The 24299-nt window shown below is 36.6% G+C and overlaps 1 protein-coding gene across 7 annotated transcripts in view; it reads right to left on the bottom strand.

Annotated features, from left to right (window-relative positions):
• Positions 1 to 24299, bottom strand: part of EHMT1 (euchromatic histone lysine methyltransferase 1) — a 293851-nt gene that overhangs the window by 138761 nt on the left and 130791 nt on the right. For all 7 annotated transcript variants that reach the window (XM_027849525.1, XM_027849531.1, XM_027849548.1 and 4 more), the window contains one exon: positions 8702 to 9261. In XM_027849525.1, coding sequence (XP_027705326.1) covers positions 8702 to 9261 — 560 coding nt within the window. The remainder of the gene's footprint in view (positions 1 to 8701; positions 9262 to 24299) is intronic.

Genomic DNA, 24299 nt, shown 5'->3' with positions numbered 1-24299 from the left:
GAGGTCTGATACAGCATTTCTCTCAAGACAGTTATCCTTCCTGTAAAATTCCTGAAAGCTGAGCAACATTTCTACTGGATGGTCCTTGAGACAAAACAACAAGTTTAGTGGGAATGTCTGAGAAACAAGAGAAGAATAGCAAGTGAGGTAGCTGAAGTATGAGTTCTGAGTCAAAGAGATATCAGAGGTAGAGCGGTGAGGTTCAGCAGTTCACCTTATAACGATGAGGTTCAGGCGGTACTCATGAAGGGTTATGGCTTATGCATATGGAGACCCACAGAGTCAAAGAGAAGAGAAATTATGAATTTAAGATGTCTAATGGCTTTTAAGTTTTAAGGATGATGGCCATGGATTGGAGAGAAATAATAAGAATCAGTGTTAAACTTCCCTAATTAAAAGGTTGAGGTGTGTAGAAGTTGAGAGAAGAATAAAGAGGTGGTGGGCTAGAGGTGATACCTACCCAAGCTCCATCTGGTTCACTGAGTATGAAGGAATGAGTAAGAAGGACAGGAAGCATGGTATTTTCAGATAAGAGACAAACCAGTTAAGAAGGCAGAATTTGGGATAAAGCATAAATTTCCCTCATTAAAGCAGGTATACCACAAAGCCCCATACCAAGATAGCTAGGGGCAGTTAGATGGTCCAATTGATAGAGTGTTATGCCTGGAGTCAGGAAGACTCATATTCCTGAGTTCGAATCTGGCCTGAAGATACCCATTAGCTGTGTGACACTGGGTAAGCTACTTAATTAACCGTTTGCCTCAGTTTCCTCATCGGAAAAAAAGAGCTGAAGAAGGAAGTGACAAACTACTCCTGTATCTTTGCCAAGAAAACTCCAAAGTGGGATCTCAAAGAGTTGAACACAACTGAAACAACTGAACAACAGCAACAACAACAACAAGACAGCTAAGGCAGAAAGGCAAGAAATTTTAAAAGATGCAACTAATTTAGAAGAAGAATTAGGAAGAGCACAGGGCTTTAATAAAGGAAGCAATACTTAGAAAGCCATGCAAACGTGGACAAGATGGGGTTGAAGGAAATAAAAGCTACAAATAAAATTAGAAAGTGAAAGGAAGAAAGTAAACATTACAGTAAACATTATGCACTTTCACTTATGGAGCAGGATGAGATAAAAGCTTGAAGAGAAGAAAGAGAAGAGACATACATAAAAACAGATGCCAAAATAAGTACTTTCATGGGAACATACAGTGACAATCTAGCGCAAGATCTAGAATTTAAAAAAAAAAAGTTATGGGTTGCTAAGATCACAGATTTAGAGCTGGAAAGGCCCTCGGAAATCATATAGCCCAATCTGATCATTTTAAAGATGAAGAAACTGAGGTCCTCCCGAGAGATTAAGTGACTTGACCGAAGTTACACAGGTAGAATATAGCACAAATGGCGTCTGAACTCAGATTCTCTGACTCCAAATCCAGCACTGTTTTCCACTATTACCACACTTTTCTACGTTTTTATTCTTATACACACCTTTTCCTGGGCTATTAGAAGGAACTGATTTTTCTATGCTCAGAGAACAAAGAACTCATCTAGAAGTGGAAAATTATCAAGGTTGTAGTGAATATAGAAAGGGATTCTACAAACATCTCTCCTACTTAGATGCCTAATGAGTACAACAATCATGAAAATCATGGTTTTTACTAAAACCTTAACGTAGGAGAACGTGATTTTTTTTTCTGCCAATGCCAGCACTACAAAATGAAATAAAATGGCAAAGAAGCTTGGAATGATACTTACGAACCTGTTCAATAATTTTGCTCCTAGTTCATTAATAAAGGATAAAAGCAGGAGAAATAATAGCATATCTTCTCTTTTATCATTATTTGTATCATTCAAAGGCATGATTTCTGAACTCGAGCACGTTACTTCGTAAACCACACAAAATACCTATGAATTCAAAGCTAAAAACTGCTTTGGATAAAACAGTATACAAATGCTCTGAATATCTGATCCCTGAATAACAATGGTAAGATATGTCTATATCTTGATGAGACTTCTATTTTTCTCTCTAACACATACAGGATAAATGAAGACAGCATAACTGTGCTTATTAAACCCTAAGCCAATTTAAATATCAATAAACAAGGGTGATAGAGCTTAAAGGAAATACCTTCTCACAAAACCATTGTAAAAAGTATAACATATGAACAGTGTATCCATTACTAAATATTTATTGAGTTCCCATAGGGCACACCACCTTTGTAACAAAGCAAAATATATGCTTCTAATGAAGTTCTATTTGAAGGCTTTAGTGGGGTGAGGATTATCACCCTGGTTCTAGTGCAAACTCTGAAGCTGAAAATGCTTTTAACTCCTACAGACACAGCAATGAACTGTGAATGTTATCTGGGAACTGCCCTAGATAAATTAGGAAAATATCATCAACAGAAGGTTGGCCATGGAAATTTACAAAACACCTACCAAAGCAAGAACATGAACTCTGAGATCCTGTGAAGTACTAAAGTAATATAAACACAATACAGCTGACATCACTTTAAATATTAGATGCATTTCGGAAAAGTGTCATGTAAAAATAAATTAGAACAAGTCATATTTTTCAACTATTACCATTATAATCTCAAAGAAATAAATTTGGACATGACACATCCCTAACCAGCCCAAGTCATACGCTCTCTTCTCAAGGACTCCTATGGTCCATGGTGTCTATACTATATTGTTTAATGCTTCATAGCATCATAATTTGGATTATTCTCTGATTTTTTATTTTATGTATGTCTTAAAACTCCAAACCTGTACAATCCTTAATGGAAGAGTCCTTAACTATCCTCTTCCAGGCACCTTACAATTTACTAGGTACATAGTTATTAAACAATAATTCCTTACTGACCTATAAGATGGTCAGACAACCTAAAACTAAGAATATCATTCTCTAATGAATAACTTGCCAAAGGTATCTGGCAGATTCTTCTTTCAAAAGTTAACTGTGAATCAAAAAATATATTACTCAGTAATTCAGCAAGTATTTGTAAGGGTAATTATAGGAGTTAACATTCATTATTAATCTGACTTAATGCTTAAGTTTCCAGAGAGTCTCAGGATGAAAACCTGTGAGGTTCTCTGCCTTACATTTATAACCCACCTGCCAATTCCCTCTAAAACCCTGCAGAGGCCATTAATCAACTGTCCTGAAATCCTCTTACATGTGTGTGTGTTGGGGGGGGGGGGGGGGGAAGAGGGATCGGTGTGGTATGAAAGAGAAGGAGGGAGAGAATTTGGAAATCAAAACATTTAAAAAATGAATGCTTAGAAAATGTTTACATGTATTGGAAAATAGCAATTAGGGAAGAATGAAAGGCTTGACTTGCTAAAGTGAGGTTGTTTAAAGTTTGAAGTTGTGTTGTATAAATTTATAATGTACCTGTTCAGCACAGTTGTGACTTCCTTAGACTCCTTTCAGCAACAAATGAGTGCAAATGAAGGAAGTAGATTGTGGGAATAATCCAAGAATGAAGCTATGCAAAGGAGCAACAGTGATAAGACAAGGGGGTAATGCTATATTTAGCAAAATAAATAAAAATATAACAGGAAAAACCCTATCAAAAACACTTTTCATAAGTACATTTTTATTACAATAAGAAGACAATAACTAACTATAGGAACCAATGATTGCCACATCCATGATTTCTAGGGAACTTGCTGCTACAAATTAAAATGTAAAGAATAAGGTAGAAAGCTCATGACAGCTAATTGTGTCAAATCTATTAATCAACAAGTATTTATAAAGCACTTACTATGTGCCAGGCACTGTGCCAGGTTCTAAAGACATAAATAAAATGAATTAAACAATCTCTGCTCATATGGAATTTACATTTGAAAGTGAAAAAATAAGGCAAAGAAGAGAAAGGGTTGAATGCCAGGCAAGGGGAACAGTCAATGCAAAACCTAGAAGGAAAAGTAAGTGAAGTGTGTGAGGAACAGAGAAAAACTCCATATAACTGGACTGAAGAATCCTAGAGGGGGTATGATGTGCAACTTCAGAAAAATAGGCTGGTACTGGGTTGTGAAGGACTTTCAAAGCTAAATAGAAGAGTGTATATTTGATTCTACAGGGACTAAGAAGTCATTGAAGATGATTGGGTGGTGGGGTGACATGCTCAGATATGTGCTTAAACTTAAAAAAAATTACTTTGGCGGCAACAGAAAGATGGTAAAAACTAACCAACTGCCCAGGCCACACGTAAAAACCTGCCCAGCCATCCCTGAGGAGGAGCAGTAGCAGCAGCAAACAGGAACTGATATAGACCCAATATCCTCTGCAGCACTGAAAACTTCACACAGAATGAGCAAGTGAAGCAACAATATCTTCTGGAAGCTGTTATCTTTAATTTTTATCTATCATCCTCTATTACCCTATGATTAACAATTTCTCTCTCTTACCTGTTTCTCTTTCTACTTCTGTATTAATCAATCACCAGATATATAGCAGAAAATTATCTCCATCCCCACTTCTATTTTTTACATTTATATTTATTTTATATTGTTATTTATATATATAAATATATTGCTAATATATTACATATTATAAATATATAAATACAATATTTATTTTATATTCTTTTATTCCCACTCTCTTCTTCAACCCTACCCCATCAATGTCCCACACTCCAACCCTGCTTACTGTGCCTTCGGAATTTCAATTTCATAGTGAACAAATCTGCCTTCATCCTGGACTCTGCTCTCTCACATTCCTTCTATCTACTAGCTTGCCAATGAAACTATAACCCTTCTCCTCTACAGATAAATCACTGGCTATTCTATCACCCACATCAGCTTATACATTAGTACAGGAGAGGAAGAGAAAAAGAAAGTGAGTCAAAATACTTCCTGTTCCATACTGCTATTTCCAGACTCTACCTCTGCCACCATCATTCCTCAACTTCTCCTTCTTTAAAGTTCCCATTATCAAAATTTTCCACCCAATCCAGATTATGGTAGCAATTGTATACAAATCCCTCCCAAATCATGCTCCCTCTTTTCTAAAGAAGTTCAGTACCTGGCTCATCATTTTCCTCTCCTCCCAAACTTCCAACATTGTACTAGAGGACTTCAAAATCTACGGTGATGTTCCTTCAAACTCCCTAACATCCCAATTACTGAGTCTTCTTAAATTATATGACCTATTCCTTCACTCCACCTCAGCCACACATAAAGATCATATACACTAGAACTCAACATTACCCACAAGGGTTTTACTTCTCTAATTAAAACCTCCAATATTCCTCTACATAACCATAGTCTTTAATCATTCCATCTCACTATCCACCTCTTACATCCTAAACCCATCCTTGCCCCCATGAAAACATCCAATCCCTCCACTTCTCAGTACTTTCTCAAACCACTGCTCCCGATCTGATTCTCCTTTCTTCCTTCTCTAATCATGACCCTATACTTAGCCAATAAAACTCTACACTGTCTTTACCATTACCCCCTTGTCTTATCACTGTTGCTCCTTTGCATAGCTTCATTCTTGGATTATTCCCACAATCTACTTCCTTCATTTGCACTCATTTGTTGCTGAAAGGAGTCTAAGGAAGTCACAACTGTGCTGAACAGGTACATTATAAATTTATACAACACAACTTCAAACTTTAAACAACCTCACTTTAGCAAGTCAAGCCTTTCATTCTTCCCTAATTGATTACCTAACTCCTCAAAAATATTTTTCCAAACCTCCAAACGCTTCCTTTTCTTTGTTTCCAGCTGAGGACTTTGACAATTATTTTTCTGAAGTGACTCTGCTCCCCTAAGACCCACTGATATCATTCCCTACTCTCTCTTCCTGTTCCCAATCTCTGACAATGAGGCAGCCCTTATCCTTGTCAAGGTCAACTTGTTTGCATGCCCTTGATCCCATCTCTTTCCAATATGCAATCTCTCCTTTAACTACAGGTTCCTTCCCAACTGACTTTAAATAAGTCCAAGTCTCCACCATCCTTAAAAAAAATTCACTAGATCCTACCATCTCCAGTCATGCTATCATCCTATATCTTTCTCCCCTTCTTTAGACAAACTCCTAAAAAAAAAAAAGCTGTCTACACTTCATGTCTTTACCTCCTCTATTCTCTTTTCTGAGACACTTCAATCTGGCTTTTGATCTCATCACTGACTGAAACTGTTCTCTCCAAAATTTTCAATAATCATGTAGTTGCCAAAACTGATGGTCTTTTTTCAGTCATCATCCTTTCTCAACCTATCCGCTATATCTGTCACTGCTAATCACCCTATCTTCCTGGATACTCTCTTTTCTCTGGACTTTCATGACACTTATCTTCTCCTGGTTCTCCTCCTATCTATTTAGCTGTTCCTTCTCAGTCTCCTCTACTGGTTCATCATCCAGATTACACACTCTAAGTGTTGAGTGTTCCCCAAAAAGCTGTTATAAGCCCCATATAATTCTCTCTTTATCTGCTCTCTTTTGGGTGATCTCATCAGCTTCCACGGCCTATCATTCCCATACTGTTGCCTCCCATAGCCCTATATCAAACCTCAAATTCCTAATTTCAATCTCATATCACCAATTGCCTCTTGGACATTTCAAACTGGGTGTGCCAAAGAAATCTCAAATTCAACAAGTCCAAAACAGAAGTCATTATCTTTCCCCCAAAAAACTCACTACTCTCCAGAACATCTCTATTTCTATCTAAGAGAACCACTATTCTGCCAGTCTCCCAAGTTCACAACCTTGGCATTACCCTAAACTCTTCACTCTCACTCATCCTACCTAAGTAATCAGCTAACAAATTTTGCCATTTCTATCTCAATATCTCTTGCATTAGATTTTTTCTCTCTATTCACACAACTACCACCTTAATTCAAGTCCTCATCACTTCTCACCTAAGTTATTGCAATAAATTCTTAATTGGTGTTCCTGCCTGAAGTCTCTCCACACTTCAGCCCATTACACACTGTTGTCAAAATTATTTTCCTTAAGCAGTGATCTGACTATATCCCTCCCTTGTTCAATCATCTATTATCTCCATAATCAAATAATCCGCTCTGTTCAACTTTTAAAATCCTTCAAACCTGGCCTTAGCCCATCTTTTGAATTTTATTTTACATTACTCTCTCTCCCACGCTCTACAATATAGCCATGCTAGCTTTTTCTCTGTTCCTCACATAGGAGACTCCATTTCCTATCTGTATACTTTTGCATTATCTGTCTGTCCCCACTGCCTGAAGACAGTCTCTTATTCTCTGCCTCACTGACTCTTCCTTCAAGACTCAGCTCAAGCACCACCTTACCTGAAGGTGAATCTGATTCCCTCAACTGCTAGTGCCCTCCCCCTTAAATTATCTTGTACTTATTTGTATTTATTCTTTCTGTTTGACATTATATGTATATGTATCCTTGTTGTCTCGACTCATGAACATGTAAGTTCTCCATGAGAAGAAATTGTTTCATTTACTGTATTTATATCCTCAAGCTTAGTAAAGGGATACAGTAGATGCTTAATATATACCTGCTGACTGATTACTATAGCTGCTTGAGTCATTGTTGCTTCTGGATTCTTGGGAAGATAGGGGCAAGGAACTTAAGGAGCCCCAAAAAAGAACAAAACTAGATCCAAAGATGGACCAGGAAATCTGAGACAGCCCTAGTGTTTTCAGAAGTCTGGGTCATGTTTACACTCAGTCAAAATTAAGTTAGGACTCAGGTTTCCTGTCTCTTAATCTAGCACTTTTCACATACCACCTGCATATGTGAGACTAATATAGTCAAAGACAGCTATATCTCTGTTTCTAACACACTCATCTTCCACCAGCAATGAAAAATCACTGCCCACTATTGTACTTTATGATCTGTTCTCTCTACAATTCCTGACGTTCTCTTCCCTTTTACCAATTTCCCAAGGATGTCACTTCCCCAAAAATACTGGGGCCCAAAGAGGTATTCCAGTAGCAAACACAACTTCTCTCAGCAACATGAAGTAGAACCTAGGTCCTTTTCATTCTGTGAAGGCACAACAAAGTCCAATGAACTGCCCCTTATTTGTGTTTTCTTGCATAAAGAAACATTTGACACTCTCAAAGCAGAATTAAGATTTCTACGGAACCAGCAATTGCACAGTATGAACATATTCTGTAAATAGGATGGATTTTGGTCCCAAAATGAAAACTGCAGCTCTGTATTTGAATGTTTGTTTAACTGAATATTAAGTGGGAAGCCTAGGTTGGTTGTACACTTTTTAAAGATTTCCTTCCTTTTGTCTTTTCTCTGTCAACCTCTGCTCAACTCTTCACCTCAAACATCTAATTACTGCTCACTTCTAAGCATTACTGAAGAAGAGAGGAGAAGATTATGAAGGGATTAAAGATTTAGCTACAAAGCATGAACAGACCCAGAGTTCTCTCTAGTTTTCCTAAATGAGTGTTTCATTCACTCCTAAAGTACTATGTTTTGATAAGCTTTTTTCATATAGCCCTTGCCACAAAAACAAGAAAATTGGTCATCCAACACCTCTGAGAAAATATCTCAAAGATCTAATCATGGTTTTATCTGGCATATAAAATAAAGCCTTTATCTAATTCCAGAGGTCAAACAGGGAAAAAAAAGTGAAATAGCCCCTTTCACCTTCTCAACCCACCTCCCAACATCCTCTGCTGGCCAGTAATCAAAAATAACCCATTCAAGAGACAAAGAATGCAGCAGGGAATGTATTACCAGGCTGGGGATGGACTTAGGCATAGTCTTCCGAGCTCTGTGGACTTTGACGTCAGGATTTGTAGTGGCGGGTTTTTTATGATCTAGATCTTTAGTCCCTTCACCTAGCTTGGTAGGCGTTGCAGCCTGTACATGAGGAAATGAGCTTAGAGTTCTTCCCTTGTTGGCTCCTCCAGGAAGTGTTTTTGCAGCATGGCCAGGAAGAGAAGAAGCCAAGGTGCTGGTAGTCCTTATGGGCTGTTCTGGTAATGTCTGTTTGGTTAAGATATAGCCATTACTTCCTGTGAGAGAAGTCTGGGTGAAATCACTAGCTTTCACATGATTTTGTTTCCCAAAGTCACTATCTCTCTCAGAAATTCCATTTTCAGCTATTCTGGTTAACTTATTAGCAGACTCCTGTGGGCTGGCTTTTGTATTGTCCTGAGTGTGTTTAGCTGGATTGGGATGACTATTGGCTTCATTTCTTTCACAAGAACCATTTGTTTCACCATCCGCTGCCATTTGAGGCTCCCCTCCTTGCTTTTCTGTTGAACTTTCATCAGCAGCCATGGCATTACCCCCTGTGGAAAGAGGCCACAAGAAGTCAAATGTGGTTGACAGTACAATAATTGTATTAACAACAGCAGCTCACATTTATATGCAGTGCTTTTCAAAGTTTACAAAGGGATTTCCTTATAACAAGGTAGGAAATGCGTATTTCAATTTATTATCTCCATTTCACAGATAAGGAAATCCGAATTCAATAAGGTTGACTTATCAAGTTTCGAAAGGCAAGACAAAAACCCAGCTCTTCTGATTCCAATTCCAGTGCTCTCTTTTTACTATACCACAGTACCTATTTTTAGTTTATGTAATACTTTTCAGTTTCTAAAATACCTTCTCATGTGATTCCGTTTGACCCAGGAAGACTAGTCAGGTAGTCAATACAAGTACTGTTATCTCCATTTTCCAGATAAGGTAACTAAAGTTCAGAAATTTTATCAGATTGCTCCCAATAATTATGGGAGTAGCAGATCTCAGGGCCTCCCTTCTGTAATTTTGTGCTCTACAGCAGACCAGCTTCCTACACTAGAGTATAATTGGCACTACACATTACCAAGCCCAAGCCGGTATCCTTCTTCTGCCCAACAGAAAATCCTCTCATTCATTTAACAAAATTTAAAGTCTATCACCCACATACACAAGGTCCTCATATCTCATACAAAATTTTTAAAATCTCCAATGTATTAGGAAATTTTATAGTCAATTTGTAAGGCAAAAGTTTCAGTAAAATTTTGGGTAAAATAGAAATAAAAAAGGTAAATTCAAAGAAAATATTATTGGTCTTCTTACTACCTTAATTACAAATACATAAAGGCCCCAAAAATCTTATGTAGATTTTATTAACTAATAGAAATATTTAATAAAGATTTAAATAATTAAAAGTATGTTCCTGAAAAACAAAGTCTCTATTATTGGGAGAGTCAAAGGCAAGAGTTTTCAAATGTTCCAAGTAACAAAATATTTATATAGTAAAGAGGAAAGGGGTATGTTAATGATTTGTGTATATATAAAAATGTATACAACTATATGGTAAAAGATAGCAAAACAAAATTTGTATCAGTGTGTAGTCAATAATTTATGTTGAGGACAGTCCAAATAATAATAGTTATTATTTAAAAAATAAGTAAACATTAGGGTACCAAATCTGAGGGACAGAGATTGTAGGATTATAACAAAATTCTCCCTTTTTTTTAATGTTCTTTATCCAAGACACAGAAGGAAAAAAAGTTCAACAAATGTTCTGTCTATATGTGGCAATATTTGTACTTTTTGCTCTCTCTGTCAAAGTCCTTTGACTCTACTTGGAAACAGATAACCAAGCTATAAGATGAAGATGCGGGGTAATCTGGAAATATAATTTGGAAGTATTTAGGAGCTATACTCTTATACAATGAAAAGTAGTGCTGTCCTTGGAGTCAAGGAACTCTGAGTTCAAATTCTGCTTCTGATATAAACTAGCAGTGTGACCTCAGACACTCTAAGCTAACTGCTAGATGCTCTCAGACAAACAAAAGTAGACTGCTAGCTGCATCAGAAAAGGGAGCTCCATGTTCCACACCAGGAGTTCCCTAGAGCAAAGATGGTAAACAAGTACCTTGCAGCCCTGCAACACTCCCCAGCATAGCCCTGAACAGATTAAAATATAACTGGAAAATATTTAACAAAACAAATAAAAATACAAAAGAACATAGATACTGTTAATATGTTATTTTCTAAAACCATATGAAGCCCATAGAGATCCTTATACATGGTTCAGTTCCCCCTTCTCACCTCTTTCTATTTGAATTTGATACCCCTGTCCTAAAAAAAATGAATCACAGGTCTGGTGGAAAAAAATTACAACATGTAAAATATGGACAATTCAGTCATTTAACAAGAATATAAAAAATCTAATGCTACTTTTGAAATATCCCACCAAATGCTAACATACTGTTCTACCAAACCCCAAGGACTTGTCCATCAAGTATAGATTTTAAAAGTCTGATCTAAGTGGCCCTTTATTGGTAGAAATAAATCTGTCCCAAATCTGATTCATGGTGTTTGGTTCCCCTCCACAGAATATCGCAGTTAAGAGTAAAGTGGTCAACACTGGCTAACAGAAACATTTCTATTGTGGAGTCAATTCTCTAATGCAATAACTTTCAAAGTCTGAGCTTCCAGGCAAAAGTCAGTGTCAGCCAAGGTCCCCTTATCCCTAATGAAATAATCTCTCTCCTAAGATACTTAAGGCTCCCCCTCCCATCATCTGCCACCATGTTGGGAAATGGGGCAGGGATAGGGCGCTTCACTTACCCATTGTACAAGGAAATAGCAACATTGTCCTCAGCCCCTGGAAACTCTGTGTATCAGGAGTTTTTCCACTCAATCCATTGGGATTAAGCTATTGAGTGTTTCTTCTATTTTTCCTATTCGAGAATTAGAGCTAGGGAAGAATTTTCCCAGACTTTCCTGAGCCTCAATGAAAACAGCACAGAACAGAGTCAAAGTACCTATATTATTATATACCTAGATCTGCCAATTCCACCTCTGATCCAGTGAGCTTTTCAAGACCATTCATAAGGAGATCTAGCTTAACCCATGAAAAGATAAAATATGATATAAAGTTTTAGTTTATTCAGCAATACTGTAAGTGAAAGAAATTTGATTCTGAATATTTGTTTTAAGAAAAAAGGAATTAGACATTTTTACTTAAGTTGTTTTCGTAATGAATTAGGAAAAAATATTTTTAAACATTATACCTCTATATTCAATATTTGACTTTGGTAGAGGAGACAGGTTCTCAAAGGCAAACCAATGAAACAAAGTGCTAGTATGTCCAACCAAATTGGAAAGGCACATCAATTCAAGTATAGGCTCACAGTGCACTTATTGTTTGAGGACCAATCTAACTAAATTCAGCCATACTCATCAAGAGAAGAATGGTCATAGAATCTGGGAGTTCAGAGGGATCTCTGTGGCCAATTAATCCAACTTACACCTAAAAAGGAATTCCCAGGACAGGTCTTCTATCAAACTTTTATAGAACAAATTAATATCTATATACTACGCAAATTATTCTTAGAAATCAAGAAAATACCAAACTTATGAAACAAATAGTTCTGATTTCTAAACCAATGAATGATAAAATAAAGATCATTAACAACTATCAATTCAAAAATTTTAAAGAAAATCCTAACAGAAAAAGAATATAGTAATATATCCAAAAATGTATTCATTAAGATCAAGTTGAATCTATACGCTCGTCTCCCTGATTGTCCTCTCCTGGTTCTCTTCCTACCTTTCTTAATGCTCCTTCTCACACTCCTTCACTGGGCACTCTATCTAGGTCACATCTTCTAACCTTAGGTGTCCAATAGGATAATGTCCTGAAGCCTTCTTCTCTTTTCCCTCTATCCTACTTCACTTTGGTGATCTCATAAGCTCACATGATTTAATTACTATCTCTAAAGGTAATCTCTCTTCCCTAACCTTTCTGATGACCTTCAATCTTACACATCCAGCTGCATTCCAGACATCTCAAACTGGATGTCCAATGTTGTCCAGTTGTTTCAGTCATATCCAACTCTTCATAAATCCATTTGGGGTTTTCTTGGCAAAGATCCTGGAGTGGTTTGTCATTTCCTTCTGCAGTTCATTTTACAGATGAGGAAACTGAAACGAACAGGATTAAGTGACTTGCTCAGGGTCACAAAGCTATTAAGTGTCTGAGGCCAGATTTAAACTCAGGTCTTCCTGACTCCAGGCAGGCCCAGCACTCTATCCACTGTGCCACCTAGCTGCCCTATGTCCAGTAGATACCTTAAATTCAAAATATCCAAAACTAAACTCTTTATCTTTCCCCCTAAACTCTACCTTTCTCCTAATTCCTCTACTACTATGGAGGGCAACATCATCCTCCCAGTCCCTCAGGCTCACAATCTAGGCGTTATTATGGACTTATCACTATCTAACATTCACACACTTCAAATATGTTGCCAAGGACTGTCGATTCCACCTTTGCAACTTCCAGTCAGCCTGCCTCAAGTCTCTTTTCTACTCTAATCCATCCTCTATTCAGCTGCCAAAGTGACTTACCTAAAGGGGAGACTGGACCATGTCACACCCTGCCCCCAACTCCAGTGGCTCCTGTTGCCTCCCAGGATCAAACATGAAATCATAAGTATGGCATTCAAAGCCCTTCACAACCTAGCCTCCTTCCCTCCTTCTAGTCATCTTATATTTTACTTTCCACCACATACTCTGATCCAGTGACACTGGCCTCTTTGTTGCTGCACTAACTAGAAACTCCATCTCTTGACTCCTGGCATTTTCTCTGGCTATTCCCCATGACTAGAATGTTCTTCCTCTTCATCTCTACCTCCAGGATTCCCTGGTTTTCTTCAAATTCCAAGTAAAATCCTAACTTTTACAGGAATTTATTCCCAATCCTTCTTTAGTGCCTTCCCTCAAGTGATTATTTCATATTTATCCTGTATCTATCCTGTTTATACATAGTTGTTTACATGTTGTGTCTCTCATTAGATTGCGAGTTTCTTGAGGACAGGGACTGTCTTTTGCTTCTTTTTTAATCTCCAGTATATAGCACAGTGCCTGGAACATAGTAGGTAGTTAATAAATGTTTACTGGCTGACTATACTGGAGAGTCTAGGATAATTCAACATTAAAAAAATAATTAACCATATTAAGAACAAAAACATCCAAAATCATAGTCATATCAATAGATGCACCGAAGTGCCAACATAATACTACTCATTGAACAGAAGAATTTATGACCAAATAGGAGATATAGAACATTGTGAAATACAAAATGGATAATTTTGATTACATTAAATTGAAAAGTTTTTGCACAAAGCCAATACAACCAAGATGAGGAGGGAAATAGAAAACTGAGAAAGAATTTTTTACAACCAGTGTCTCCGATAAAGGCCTCATTTCTAAATTATATAGAGAACTAGGTCTAATTTATAAGAATACAAGTCATTCCCCAATTGATAAATGGTCAAAAGGCTATGAACAAGCAGCTCTCAGATGAAGAAATCAAAGCTATATATAGTCATATGAAAAAATGCTCTAAATCACTATTGATTAGAGAAATGCAAATCAAAACAACTCTGAGGTACCACATTACACCTATCAGATAGGTCAACATGACAAAACAGGAAAATGATAAATGTTGGAGATGTGGGAAAATTGGAACACTAATGCATCGTTGGTGGAGTTGTGAAATGATCCAACCATTTTGGAGAGCAATTTGGAACTATGCCCAAAAGGTTATAAAAATGTGCATACCCTTTGATCCAGCAATAGCACTTCTAGGGCTCTATCTCAAAGAGATCACACAAATGGGAAAAGGACCCACATGTACAAAAATATTTTAGCAGCTCTTTTTAAAGTGGCAAAGAATTGGAAACTGAGGGGATGCCCATCAACTGGGGAATGGCTGAACAAGTTGTGGTATATTAATGTAATGGAATACGATTGTGCTGTGAGAAATGATGAGCAGGCAGACTTCAGAAAAACCCGTAAAGACTTGTATAGACTGATGACGAATGAAGCGAAGAGAACCAAGGAAATGTTGTACATGGTAACAGCAATGTTGTGTGATGACTAATATTGATAGACTTAGCCTTTCTCAGTAATGCAAGTATGTAAGACATCTCCAAAGGTCTCATGAAGGAAAATGCTATCCACAAAGAAGAAAGAACTATGGAGTTTGAGTGCAGATTGAAGCATACTATTTGCTCTTTTTTTTCCTTCTGTTTTGTTTCCTCTTTCTTGTGGTTCCTCCTACTGGCTCTAATACTTCCTTACAACACAACTAATGTGAAAAAAAACATTTTAAAAATACTACTCATTTATACTCTTTTTTGTACTATGATAAAAGTATGTATCTGAAAACATTACAACATACACAAGTAGTCATTCAACCTCTGCCAGAATAAGAAGAAACTCATTAAGAAGGAACTCACAGACTCAGAAGACAGTCCATTCCACTAAAAGAAAGCTCTACTTGTTAGAAACTTCTCTAGACATCAAGCCAAAATTAAGTTTGCACCTCTACTTAGTGCTTTTGGGCTTGCCCTCTATTCCTAAATATTAAAATGTGCTAACCTAGAGCTTAGAAATTTGTTAATTAATAACTCACATTTGTATGCAATAGGCACAGAGAATCTTCGTGATTGTCTAATTCAACCTTCTTTTGCAACAGCCTTTCTTATTTGTATATTTCTGTATATTTTCTTTTAATGAATTTTGTTAGTTTATATATTGACCTTAATTTCATCCATGGAATTTTTAGCTCTGAGAGTTGGGAGCCATCTCCAGTCATCCTGATCTATATCTTGCCACTAAACCCAAATGGCTCCATAGGAGAAAGTGAAGCTGGTAACTTTGCACAGCCCTCTCTTGCTTAAATCCAATTCACTTGCATGTCATGGAATCACCTTTCTGATGTCATGATCCTCTTTGAGAACAAAGGACAAACAACAACAACAGTCCTCAGGGTCCAAACAGAATAAATTTAATCTCTATGCCAGAAGATAATCCTTCAAATTTTTCAGGATAGTACAGTTCTTTCCTTAGTCCTCTTTTCAGCATGCTACACATCCCAAGTTCCTTCAACCAATTTTCATATGGCAGGGATATGAGGCCCTTCACCAATTTGGTTCTCCACCTCTTACATTGTCATTATCCTGGTACCAACCTTCATCCTCTCATGTCTGGGCTTTTACAATAAACTGCTAATTGATGTCCTTGACTCAAGTCTCTCCTGACTCCAGTCCATTCTCCATTCAGTTGTCAAAGCAATCTTCCTAAGCATAGTTCTGACTATGTCACTCCCCTATGCAATAACAGCCATCTATCATCTCCAAGATCATGCTATTTGGCATTCAAAGTACTTCATGGTCTGCCCCTCTTTTTAAATTTCCTTATACCTTACACCACCCCACTCCTACTCTACGATCAAATGACAATGGCCTCCATGCTATTCTAGCAAGACACCACCTTTCCCAACTCCTGGGCTTTTTCACTGGGCTTCCCTGTTTCCTTCACATCCCAGATAAAATCCTACTTTCTGATAGAAGCCTTTTCAAGTCTTTCTTAACCTTAGTGCCTTTCAACTCAGATTATTTCTCATTTATCTTATTTGTACACAATTATTTGCAAGTTTTCTCCTTCATTCAACTATGAGAGTACAGGCTGTTTTTTGCTTTTCTCTGTATCTCCAGTGCTTAGCACAGTGCCTGGAACATAGCAGGCACTTAATAAATGCTTGTTGACTTCACTTCCCAAAATGTGAAGGCCAGAACTGAATATAATACTCTAGATGTAGTCTGACCAGAACAGAGTACTGGTTACAAGGATATGATTTTCTTCAAACACAACTAATGAAATCATCTACTTAGAGAAAGGATTTGATCCTCCCATCAGTGAAAGCAATGTCCACAATGAAGAAACAATAAATCCTTTAAGGATCTTTTATCTTTCATCTTCATAACCCCAGCACTATAAACATTATGTCTATAGGACAGGTTGAACACTTAATAAAAGTTTGGCAAATTGAACTGCATACTTCCTGTTCTGGGGACAGATGTAGAGAGAAAGGAGAGAGGGGCAGGGGGAATTTCTATTAACGTTCTTCCTATTAGTAGAAGCTACATGGAGTATACTGGTTAGATCGCTAGCCTCGCAGACAGAAAGACCTGAGTTCAAGTACTGCCTCTGACACACACATACTGGTTGTGTGACTCTGGAATAATCATGTATTCTCTAAATGCTCTGGGAACTCTCTAAAGCTATTAATTTGTAGGAAAGGTGCTTACTTAGGTGGATAGAGTTTCTTCATTGTGGAATTCCCTATACCTGTCCCTGTTTTTCTATTAAAAGCTTTTAGGAAACAAATCATCACAACCCCCAAAAAAGGAGCCAACTAAAAAGAATTTCCATCAATTATTTTTCCCATTGAAAATGAAATCTACCCCAAACAGCTATCTTTTATTTCCAAGAAAGATTTTATTTATCGCACAAAATTCTATCTTGAAACATGTTTCTAAAATACTTTCAGTTTCTCTTATCAAGATTATTTCAACATCATTTAATGAGTCTATCCTATGCTATAATTATTAATTTATATCTCTTATCTCCCCTCTAAGGTCAATAGATGGCATGATGGATACAGCACTGGACCTGAAGTCAGAGAGACTCAAATCAAGCTTTAGACACTTACTGTGTGATCCTAGGCAAGTCACTTAATTACTGTCTACCTCAATTTCCTAATCTGTAAAAACAAGGCTAATAATAGCATCTACTTTACAGGGCTGTTATGAGGATGGAATGAAATATTTATAAACTGTTCTGAAAATCTTAAAGTGCTAAAGAAATGCTACTTATTATTATTAGACTATAAACTCCCTAAACACAAAAATCATATCCTTTTCATCTATATATCCTCCACAAGAACTTAATATAGGACGTGAGCAAGAAATATCTATTGGAAAGAAGTATGGAAGTTGAATTGCTATTTTTTTCTCTTCTGTTTAGTTTCCTCTTTCTGATGGTTCCTCCTATTGGTCTAAATTTTTACTTACAACATCACTAATGTGAAAATATGTTTAATAGAAATGTAAATGTATAGCCTATATCAGATTGTGAGCCATCTTAGGGAGGGTGGTGGGGAGGAAGGGGGAGAAAAAGTTTAAACTCAAAAGCATATGGAAGTGATTATTGATAAATCAAAATAAATTAATAAAAAAAAGAAATATCTATTGAATAAACCAATGAATGATTGTTTTCTTAAAGTACAAGCTTATGAGAAAATTCTTAACCTTATTAGTGTTCCCTTGTTGTTGTTCAGTCAAGTCCAACGCTTCATGACCCCATGGACAATGTGGTCCACAGGGGTATTCTTGGCAAAGATTCTGGAGTAGTTTGAAAATTCCTTGTCCACTAGATGCAAACAAAGTCTAAGTGACTTGCCCAGGGTCACAAAGCTAGTAATTGTATGAGGCTGGATTTGAACTCAGGTCTTCCTGACTCCAGCCACCCATCTGCATCTTAAATTGTTGATTCAGTCATGTCTGACTCTTCATGACCCTATGGACCACACTGTCCATACAGAGTTCTTAGTAAAGATACTGGCATGTTCACTTACAGTAATGCAAAAGAAAAAGTAATTATTTATGTGCTTGGAAGTTTGTGTATTTGTATTTTAATGAGTATAAATTACATCTAATTTAACATTTAAACCCTACCCAAACTCACAGTAATAAAATTAGACGAAGGCTTATCTCTCTGAATACCCTGAGTATCTCTTTGCTTCAGTTGTCACAGACAAGTGAATTCATTAGATATTACCTTCTGGTCCTCTGTGACAAAAATGGAGAACTGGAAAATCTACATTAAAGTTCCAAATTATGCAGGTGTAATTCCATTTAACAAGCATTTATTAAGTATCCACCATATCCAAAAGGCACTGGCTAGACACTGGAAATACAAAGAAATGAAAAATTGTTTCTTGGCACCAAGGGATTTTGGTTAATCTGTTAATTTTAATATTTTGATATTAAGACAATCAGAAGTTAGTCTTTCCTAAACTCTAAATGAAACAGTAGTCCCTTTATATATGTGCAAATTGACACATCATATTCTCATAGTCCTCAATTTTCATTTTTAAAAAGTTTCATGTTATTTCTAATACAACTTAAGAGTTAAAAGATTCATAATTACCAATGGGGTACTGCATTTAAATCAGTTTCAACAAAAGCAGTCCATACTTTAAAACCTCAAGGATCAGTGACTTTGGAATGGTGTTCCTTTCTATCAACATAGAATGACTCTTCTATTACTTCATAGACAGTAGTTTGGAGCTACAATGGCCAAAAATGTCATCACTATGTAGCCAACCCAGTGATAAGTATCTCTAAACTGGTTAGGCTGGCTCCCTACAACAAAAAAATCAATCTATTTCTAGGCTCATACTCTAGTATTCTAAAAAGAGTTAGGGTTCTGCTGATATAGCCTTCAGAAACCAGGTACAACAAAGTATGAAAGTAGAACTTTAGTGGAAAAAAAGGAATACTAAGAGGAACATGTGTGACAAATCCCTATGACAAATGAAACACCATGATTCTCAATAATCATTATTGAAAGAGAATAATTTGATGGATTATCATTTCTTTGGTTTGATTCCTTTCTCCACTGATGCTGATCATGATGCCTTCAAACTTTCCAATTTCACAATTAAAAATCATTTACCGAGAGCCTACTGCCTACTATGTGTCAGGTAATGAGCATGGGAAACAAACGCAAAAATGAAAGAGCCCATTCCTTCAAGGAACTTACATTCCTAAAAGTGGTCTAGGAAACAATATGAACAACATAAGTAAATATATACAAATTATATAGCAAGTAAACACTAGGCATAATTCATATTAATGTTTTCCAAAAATTCTTCCATAGGTAATCAACTTAACCCAGTGAATAGGAAAAATAATACAGATAATTCCAAAAATAGCAAATAATTAAGAAATCACCAACTAGCTTTGGAATGTATTACTGTACTAACATGTGACTATAGCTGTATCTAAAAAAACTAGTACTTCAATACCTCATTTTTCAAAACGAGGTCAGAATGTAAAAAACAACATTCTTCACTATCATCCTCCATTATTTCCTCTTCTGTACCAGTCTCAAAGGAAGAGATGGTCATCATCCTTGCCATGGACAAACCCTATACTTATGCCCTTGATCCCATTCTATCTCCACTCATCTGACAACTTGCCCCTCAATTGTCCTCACCCCTCTAGTCATAAATATTTTGATCCAATGACTCCTTCTTTAGTGCCTACAAATGTATCCAAATCCACCTCATCATTTATTACACAACACTTTGGTCTGCCATTTTCTCCACCTCTTCCCCAAAACTACCATGCTACAGCTTTCTTCCCTTTCACAAACTCCTAGAAAAACCTGCCTATACTCATTGATTCTATAATTTCATTTCCCTCTCACTGCCAACCCTACTGCTGGACTGAAAGTGACTTCTCCAAGGTTACCAACAATCTCATTTTTCTAATGTTTTTCATCAACTTTTTAAATTTCATCTTTGTTTCCAAATATGTCATCCCCTTCCCCTACCTAATAATCCATCCCTGGTAACAAAAAATAAACAAGAGAAGGGAGGAAAGGTAGTTCAATACAACTATTGTATCAACTGAGTATAAGCAATAATAGTATCTAATCTCTTCTAAGGAAAAAAAGGTACATTTTTTTTCATCTCTTTTACTATGACAATCTAGACCATTATAATTACAGTGTTGAGTTTCATTACTTTTGTCATTGTTTTTTCCATGTACCAATTTAGACTACAATTTCTTAATTACTAAGTTCCGTGGCCTTTTCTCAAGTCTCACTTTCTTGAATTCTTCACAATTATCTGAGACTGTTTAACCATACTCCCTCCTCCTAACAAGTTCTCCTTCCTGGCTTTTTATGACATTGCCCTCTCCTAGTTTTCCAACCACTCACAAGTCACTTAACCTACCTGGACCTCAGTTTCTCCATCTAAAAAAGGGATTTATTAGGTCACTTCAGGAAGAGGAGGATCAATGAAGTAGTAAGAAAAGCTAATTACTAACAAAAGAGAGTGGAACTACTCAATTCTTATTTTCCTCCAGTTTTCTCTGCCAAGAGAAATAACTTTTTTACCTAATATAAGTAAGGATATGGTAAAAGGCTATCTACTTGCCCTGGGATAAGCTTCAGTTACCAAACCTACACAAATTTCATCTCTGAACACTCCATCTCTAAACAGAGTGGTGGATGGCATGTACACTCCATTTTCAGCGATCTTTGAAATATCATGGAACGTGAAATAGATGCTAAAGGATTGGAGAAAAGTAAATAATATTGCCACCTCTGAAAAAGTAAAGAGTACAGGACTATAAATGATAGTAGGAGGCTTGACTTCAATTCCTGGCAAAAATTCTAGGATATATTATCAATAGAATGGGTTGGTGAGTATTAAAAAAAAAAAAAAAGCCATGACCATTAAAAGTAAGCATGGACTGATGAAGAAAAACAGGTCAAACTATACAACCCTACTTCCTTTTGACAGGGTTGTTACACTAGAAGATCATTTAAATATATTTATGTTACTGTTGAGAACAAGATGGAGGGACATGGAAGAGAACAAGATTTGGACCTAATAGAATGGGTGAACCCAAAAAGAAATCAATGGAATGATGTCAAAATGAAGGAGGAAACAAGGCTCTCAAGTATTTGCACTTGGCCTGGTGATGATGAATTTTTTTTTTAAATATCAATTAACCACAAGTTTAATTGCCAAGTTTACTGAATCAGGGTTACTATGACAGGATCCAAAAAGATATCAAAGATTTTCGTCTATTCCTGAAACTTTCCCTCCTCACCTCTGCTTCCTTCAAGTCTAAGCTAACAACCCATCTTCAGCAAGAAGCCTTTCCTAGTCCTCTTTATCTTAGTGACTTCCCTCTGAGATTATCTCCAAAGTATCCTCTGTCTATGACTCTGTGTGTGTCTGTGTGTCTGTGTGTGTATCTTGTTCATACATAGTTGTTTATCTATTGCCTTCCTCATTAGACTGTGTTTTCCTTAACGGCAAGGACTGTTTTTTACCCTTTTTGTATCCCCAGTGTTTAGCACAGTGTTTGGTACATAGTAGGCATTTAATAAATACCTGCTGACTAGAAACTTGGAGGAAATCTAAAACTGAAATTTTTAAAAAATCAAAGAGTCTTGGTGAGACAAGAGTTTGAGTATCTGTGAGTCTATGTCTATGTATCTGTGTCTACGTCTGTTAGTGGACTGCAAATTCAATGTGGGTCAACAAAATGATATGCTAGGTCAAAATGTTAATGCAGTCTTAGAAGTATAGTGTCCAAGACTATAATAATAGCTCTACTGTACTCTGGACAGACAATATCTGGAGTATTGTGTTTAATTCTAGGTACAATATTTTAGGAAGGACATAGACAAGACAGAAAATGTACAGGAAGGCAACCAGGATGATCAAAATCATTTCATATCCAGATGAGATGATCTTATCAATGGAAGGGAATGGAATGTTTATCTCTGAGGTACTGTCCTATATTTCTCCACCTTCTCTTGGCCAAATTCCTAGAAAAAACTGTCAATACTTGCTGCTTCCTCTTCCTTTCATTTAATTCATTCATCAACACTGTGCAATCTAGTTTCCAACACAATCACTCAACTAAAACCGCTCTCCCCAAAATCACTAACAATCTCTTTTCTCTTTTTGGCCTCTTTGCTATAAATGATTCCACTGACTGATTACTTTCTCCTCCTGGATAATCTCTCCCCTTTGGCTTTTTCTAGCCCTATGTGGTTCTCTTTCCTACCTTTCTGACTGCTCCTTTGCAATCTCCATTGCTTATTATCAACAATATCACACCTCCTAACTGCAGAGAAAGCTTTGTCCTAGGCATTCTTCTCCCATTACATTCAACCGATAACTCCATCAACTCACAAAGTTTTAATTACTATCTCTATGCAGATGACATAGAGGTTTATATATCCAACCCGACTCTCTCCCCTAAGTTTCAACTCTACATCATCAACTGTCTATTAGACATTCTAAATTGGATTTTCCAGAGACATCTCTGGACATCAAAATGTCCAAAACAGAACTTATATTTCTATCTAAATTGACTCATCTTTCAAACTTCTCTATCTCTATTAAAAGTACCACCATCCTTTCAGTCTCTTATGTTCATAACCTTGGTGTTATCCTAGGGCCCTAAGCTTATGTATCTAATTATTTGCCAAATCTTGCCTTTTCTATCTCCACAGTATTTTTTTTCTTTGCATCTGACTTCTCTTCTCTACTACACAACCACTATCTCAATTCAAAGCTATCATCACTTCTCACTTCAGTTAATATAGTGATTAATTGTGTCAAATGGTTTTTTCTCCTTCTCTTCTTTACTTTTTGTCACAAGAGATAGCTGGTTAGTTAGGGGAAATGAGAAGGATGTGAAAATAAAACAAAGCTACTAAAAATATTTATAAAAGAGATTGCTGCTAACCTTGGAGAAGTCAGTTTCAGTCCAGTAATAGATTTCGAGGGATTGGGTGGGAGGGAAGGATATGATGGCAAATGAATAAAAACAGGTTTTTCTAGGAGTCTGGCTATAAACAAGAGGAAAGAATTCGGTAATAAGTATGGGATGAGGAAAGGGGAAAATGATAGACTCAAATGCTATGGAAATGATGAAGTAGACGTGAGCATATCTGAGAAAAGTTGATTTCAGGTGTCTTTCTCTGTCCTTTCAGACAGTTCCCAATGTGACAACAGGAGATAGTCTTCTTTTTGTTATTCTATTGATGACAATCCTAAAATAGGAACACTTGGACTCATAGCATTCTAAGTTCTTTTAGAATATGGATTTAGAGATTTATAATTTTTAAATTAAGATTTGGTAGCCCTTTAGTTACTAGTTTTGCTACTGGCTGTTTCGTGCCTCAATTTCTGTATGCATTACATTGGTCAAGTACTAAATGCATCCATTCTTTTGTCCCCTAAGCAGTGTTAGAGAAACTTAGTTGAACAATGTATATAAAACATGCTAAACTTGCTAGAGAAAGGCAGTCTTTAACTATCTTAGGAGCATTGCTATATTCTGGCTAGTATCAGTATCCCACTTATATCACTTTCAAATTCAGACTGAGATTTGTCCAAAGATATTTTGTATTTTGATCATTATTTGCCATAAATCATTGCTATCAATCAGCAAGTATTTACTAAATGCCAAGCATACAAATTTTTTAAAAAGAAACTATTCCTATTCTCAAAAAGCTTACATTCTATCAGACAAGACAACATGTACCTATGTAAAGACAGAATTAATGAAAATAAGTATAAAGTAGTTAGGGACAGAAGAGCACCAGCAGCTGGAGGGGGCAGGATAGACTTTGTATAGAAGGGTGTTGAAGGAAGAAAGGGATTATGAGACACAGGGAGGAGGAAATTTATCCCAGCATGGGCTGGGATGGAGTT

The sequence above is a fragment of the Vombatus ursinus genome, unplaced genomic scaffold (genome assembly GCF_900497805.2).
Source record: "Vombatus ursinus unplaced genomic scaffold, bare-nosed wombat genome assembly UNPS02000580.1, whole genome shotgun sequence".
NCBI lineage: Eukaryota > Metazoa > Chordata > Mammalia > Diprotodontia > Vombatidae > Vombatus > Vombatus ursinus.
The sequence above is the reverse complement of the archived record's forward strand: the minus strand, read 5'-3'. Positions and strand labels throughout refer to the sequence as shown.